Source organism: Lipotes vexillifer, unplaced genomic scaffold, assembly GCF_000442215.2.
Source record: "Lipotes vexillifer unplaced genomic scaffold, Lipotes_vexillifer_v1.1 scaffold253, whole genome shotgun sequence".
In the NCBI taxonomy this organism is placed as follows: domain Eukaryota; kingdom Metazoa; phylum Chordata; class Mammalia; order Artiodactyla; family Lipotidae; genus Lipotes; species Lipotes vexillifer.
In genome coordinates this window covers 2,921,754-2,927,411 of record NW_006780322.1, presented here as the reverse complement: position 1 = coordinate 2,927,411, position 5,658 = coordinate 2,921,754, and the positions used below count along the sequence as shown (strand labels likewise).

At 49.8% G+C, this 5,658-nt stretch overlaps 1 protein-coding gene across 1 annotated transcript in view; it reads right to left on the bottom strand.

Annotated features, from left to right (window-relative positions):
• Nucleotides 1–3,695: 3,695 nt before the first annotated feature.
• Nucleotides 3,696–5,658, bottom strand: part of ADD2 (adducin 2) — a 107,243-nt gene continuing 105,280 nt past the window's right edge. Inside the window, exon 15 of the mRNA XM_007453402.1 lies at nucleotides 3,696–4,003. Within this exon, the coding sequence (XP_007453464.1) occupies nucleotides 3,696–4,003 (308 nt within the window). The remainder of the gene's footprint in view (nucleotides 4,004–5,658) is intronic.

The following is a 5,658-nucleotide window of genomic DNA, read 5'->3' as shown; positions in this document are numbered from 1 at the left end:
GGAGACAGGCTCAGAAACCTCTCCACTCCCCAGCTCAGCATCTATAACATAGCATCACTCCCCAGCTCAGCATCTATAACATAGCACCTCAGTCCACACTTTCTCATCCTTTTCCACAGCATATCCAAGCTTTACTAGAAACCATCCTACCACCTAACACTGCTGAGCTCCTCACATGCTGAGTATTTTTCTCCAGACAGATACTGGCCAAAGTATTCAGCCAACTTTTATTCAGAGCCAAAGAATAAGTCCCTTCCTCTCACCCTGCAAGCCTGTGCTCTTGTTTGAATGGCACATCTGCTTCAGCAGCACTCAGCACCTGGCCTCGAGCCTGGAGCCATGCCAGCTGCATCCTATACGTTCAAGAGGAGGAGAAATGGGCAGGGTGACTCGACAGCTCTCCCAGCAACTCTACACCAAGACAAAACAGAACTGGAAGCTGCGCTGAGCATTAGCTCTCTGAATAGTTCCCTCTCCTTGTTGAAAAGCTCTCTTAAGATGCCTTATCCAAAGAATGTCATGGGAATGAATTTTGTGCTCCCAGCTCACTATTTGCTATAAGGGAAAAGGCAGTGTAAGGCAGGCCACCACATCCGTTCCAGTTTCCAAAAGGCCTCCTTGTGGAGACCTCCCATGCTTCCAGCGCTGCCCGCTCCAGTCAGTTCTCCACTCAGTCACCAAAGGAATTTTTCTAAGATGCAACCTGCTCACGATCTACCCTGACCACAAGCCCTCAGCAACTCCAAACCCCGTTCATGATAAAGTCCCACTCCCCCACACCTTCTACGAGTTTCTTTATGACCCACCCCTGCCCACCTGTGAAGTGAACCCCATCGCCTGACTCACACTTTCTGTCCCAGCCGCACTGAATTACTCCACGGACGTGTCATGGCGTTTCACGCTTCCGTGCCTTTGCACGGGCTCTTCCCTCGTCACCAGTGTCCTACTAATCCTCTTTTCCTCCTGGAAAATTCCTCTTTGTTTTGAAAACCTAACTCAACCCTCACTCCTTTCAGGAAGTTTTCTCTGGCCTGGAAGACAGCCAATCAACGCTTCCTCACACCTCCTCTGCACCCTTGCCCGTTCTGTAACTTGTTTACATGCCTACTAGACTTAGGAACCTCCTTCAGGCGGGGACCATGTCCTGCCCTCAAGCTTGGTCCATGACCTAAGCTCATGCGTGGTTTTTGAATGCATGGGGAAAGAACAGATGGTTGGATATGAGGTGGCCCCATGGCATAAACTCCTGCAAGGCCCTGGCATGTTCACCTAAATGAGGCCTCCCTGTTTTAAAGGGAATAAAGAGAATGTGTTGAAAGCAAAGTCTGTTGACATCATCTCTGAGCGACAACCACTCAAACATAAAAACTGCATCAGTGGTTGGGTCCCCTCTACCTTTCTCTTAACACTGCCTGCCGCTGATTGTTCTAGTCACAGCGATTGTTTTCTTTTAATGTCAGCATAATGCCTCCTGCTTAGTGGATGCTTAACAAATATTGGGATGAATGAATGAATGTGAAATCTTCTTTTTTTTTAAAAGAAGGCATCAAAGGAGTGGCTTTGAAAGGCATTTGCCTTTCACAGGCTTTTCTGCTTTGGGTTGTCCATCACAAGACTTGACTTAGTCAGAAGCAGAACAGAGAGATGGGTCTGGGTAGCAGTTAGGAATCTGCTCTAGGGACACACAGTATTTGTGTTTTCCTTAGTCATGTGTCAGTTTCCTTCCTTCTCAAGAAATAGCCCAAGGATGATGGTATTTCCTGCCCCAACCAGAAGGCTCTGGCCTCTCCTTTGTCAGAGGTCCACACTGGCCCTTTCACAGCCCACATTCACCAGGAACTTACTGTGCACTGATCGGGGAGAACACAGGTGGTTTCCTACCTTCACTTCAAGTGCTAACATTATGCAGTGGAGACCAGTCACAGAAACGAAACGGTCCAGGACTAAAACAACCACCCTCGGAGATTAAAGTTTTCTGATCATCATAGCTGTTAAGTGCAAAGGCTCTGGACTCAGACGGACCTGGGTTCAAATCCAAGCTCTGAATCTTTCTAGCCAAGTCACTGGAACAAGTCAATTATCCTTTGCGGGGGCTCAGTTCTCCTACCCATAAAATGGGAATAATCTGACCCACATCACAGGATTATCATGAGGGTTAAAGGATATAGTGTATGTGAAGCCTGCACAGTGTGTGTGTGTGTGTGTTGTGTGTGTGTGTGTGTGTGTGTGTGTGTGTGTGTGTGTGTGTGTGTGGGTGGGTGTGTGTGTGTCTGTAGTAAGTGCTCAAAAATGGAAAACTATGATTAAGAACTTTCAAAAATACTTTGACAATATTCAGGACAGAAAGTAAAAATATTCTTTGAAGACACTGTGCTTTAAAGAGAATGGATTGTCTATTTTTTAGGAGTCAGTGATGCTCATAAACCAAAGCCCCAGGGAAGAGTATGAAAAGATAGTGACGGCATCTAAAAAAATAGCTGTGGCTCTTACAGGGCCCAGGATTGATGGACAGACAGTGACAGGGCCAGGGACACGCAAGCCTTTCTCTGAGAGCTGGTCCGAGAGGATTAATCCTGAAGGGCTCACCTCATTCTCCTCTGCTGGACCTAGAGTGACTGAGTCAGAACCCAGAGGAGCCACGGTCGAGGAGCCACGGTCAGGGGGCCAAGGTCAAGGGGCCAAGGATGCCAGTTCCAGGCTGTGAGCCAGGGCTTCTAGGTTTAAGGGAAGGTCAGGGGATCCCAGATGCCGGACCGGAGGGGGACAGGGAGAGCCGCGCTGCCCTGAGAGTCAGGCAATGCTTGAAAGGCATCGCATATCCGCGCTGTCCTGATCCTCCTTGTACAACCCAAAGCCAACAGAGGATCGAAATTTCCCCAAATTTCGGCCCTGCTTATGACAGAAGTTTTTCCTAAGCTAAATTTGGTTTTCGTTTTGAAGTGCCTGAGATGCACTGTTCAAACGGGTCAAGTTCCTGGCTTCTTATATTGATCGAACCATCTTCCACGCTGTGGTTGATCTGGCTGCCCTCACGTCTGCCCACTCTTACAACAATTCCGGCCGTCGTTCCAGAGGTTCCATGAAGAAAGCTCGGGGTTAGTGGTTGGGGGAGCACAAGCTAAGCCATCAGCCCTTGGGAACAAGGATTAACTTCTGGTGGAGGGGACGGGTCCACTTGTGTGGTTCCTGTGAGCAGCAGGGCAGTTACCCTACGGGAAAGAGAAGAGAGATTTCTAAACATAGTGACAGCTCCATCAGCAGGAGGTTGGGTTCACGCAAGGACAAGGACCCTGCTCAGGGGAGCCTCGACCTGTCTGATTTGGGTCTGATTTGTGAGAGCTTGCGGCTGACTTTGGCCCCTTGCCCTGGGCTCAGATCAGGGGCAGCATCCTCACAAGGGCAGCCCACAGCTAGGCAGTGTCGTGTAGTGGAAAGAGCATTGGACTGGGAGCCAGAAGACCTGACTTCCAGTGCAGGCTCCGCCACGAACCAGCTGCATGACCTTGGGAAAGTCACCTGATTTCTGTGGGGCAACTGTAAAATAAGGGGTTGGTGGGGTAATCTCTAAGTTTCCCATCAGAGTGTGATCCAGGGCCTATTCGACCCCTCCTTGGCCCCGTGCTTCCAGGGACAGAGATGGGAGACGGCGAGGGAGGGGAGGGAGGACGCAGATGGGAGCCCCGGGGGGCTGCGAATCAGGACTCCACTTTCTCCTTCTTTTTGCTTTTCTTCAGGAAGGACGGGGTGCGGAATTTCTTCTTCTTCTTTGAGGGAGACTTGGAAGGTGAGCCCTCTGGGGACATGGGACCGCTGGTGACTGACTCTGTTTTGTCCTTCGAGGTATCGACATCCGTGTCGGCGCTGGTGGTCATCTGGCTGAGGCCCTTGCTGAGGATGTCCTCTGCCGTCTGCTCGTCCTCCCTGCCGTTGACCACCACTCCTTCTGGCTGCGTCGTTTCCGGCTCTGTGGTGGCTTTGCTTGTTTCCGTCTTCTTAGCATCTTCTAGAAAAAGATCCAAAGACGTGACCCATAAGATTTCATTCAGGCGAGAGCTTCAACCTTTCTAGGCAATTATATAAAGGAAGAGTCTAGAGCAAAGAGAGGGGCGGGCTGACACGGTAAGGGGAAAGGGGTAGGCAGGGTTCTCTCCCAAATAGGAGAGAACAGGCCCTTGGCAGGCCAGGGACTCTGGGCTCTTGCCTACAAATGTAAACAGGTAATGATCTCCAGACACAGCAGCAGCCCAGCAGGGGCCCGGTTGGGAGCTTTCCTAGGAACAGACAGAAAAGGGAACAGAGGCAGACTACAGAGAGGCTGTAGGAAGGGGAGGGCAGTGCCATGGACAACTCAGGGGATGCATCTAAGAATTGTTGTAACTGGTTCAGTTTCACTAGTAAAAATGTGGAAATGACATGTTTTCATACCCATTTCATTTCCTACACCACTGAGGAACTTTTCAAAAATGGAGAGTATCTTCCCAGTAGGCAGAGAGGGGCAGGCAGAGGGAGGGTGGGATTCCCTGAGTGGCATGGACCCTACAGACTGCCACCCTATTCAAGGCCAGGAGTGAAACCCTCCTGCTGCCCTTTCTCCTCCTTCCCACTCTCTTCCCACCCTGCTTCCACTCAAGCTTTGAAATGCCTGTATGCAGAAGGAGGAAGGAAAATTCTAAAACCGTAGACTTTGAAAAGTAGAAAGGAAGGTAAAGTTAATCTAGCTCCTCCCCATTTTACAGATAGGAAAACTGAGTAAAGCAGTAAAAGCGGGCAGACCTCAGTTTCCTGCCATCCCAGCTTAGTGTTCTTTTCACTACGTGAAACTGAGAGGGGTGTGTGTGATTGTGCATGTGTGTGAGTGTGAGGGATATCACACCACAAGAAAGTGGGAGTGTGGGAGCTGGGGAAGGTGGGAGACTGGTGTCCCTACAGACAGAGTGGGGCAAGATAGATGTCTTGGGAAATGGCTAGGGTTCTTGACAGGGTAAAGACTGGAGAAATGTCTGGTTACATGGAAGATGGGACAGAGGGGAGTAAATTTGGGGACAGTTAACATGGGCTAGTTTAACTATCTGGGTAAGCAAATGTCTTCTCCAATAACTCCTGAGGACTGTCCCCTCTTAGTACTGAAGACCTTGGCCCTGGCTCCCATTCTTCCTACTGTCTGGCCTGCATCCTGCCATCATCCAGCTACCAAGTCCTCTAATGCTCTTGACTCCTATGGCCCTTACTGCCCTCCCACCCACCATGCATTCCCATGGTCATCACTGGCCATTCTCTTGAACGCAGAAAAGCAGTCCAGACACAGCCTTCCCCCTGACCGCTCCCCTCGCTTCTCTTCACCTGCTTTTGGCCTCATCAACCCTCTGGTCCCTGGACCCATCCCTGCCATTGCAGTCTGTTTCCCTCTGTCTGGACCACCCTTCTCTCTCTTCTCTGTGTCCCCAACCTTCACCCACACAATCAATCACCCACATACAATCAATCAATCAATCAATCAAGCTTGAGTGTTACCCTCCGCTTTAAGTCTTTCCCGGTCCCATCCCTGCTTCCAGGTAGAATTTGTCACTCCTTCCTTTCGGCCCCTACTAGATAAATTTCCATTACAGTGACTGTAAAACAATCACTTCTTTTTTTTTTTTTTTTTTTTTTTTTTTTTTT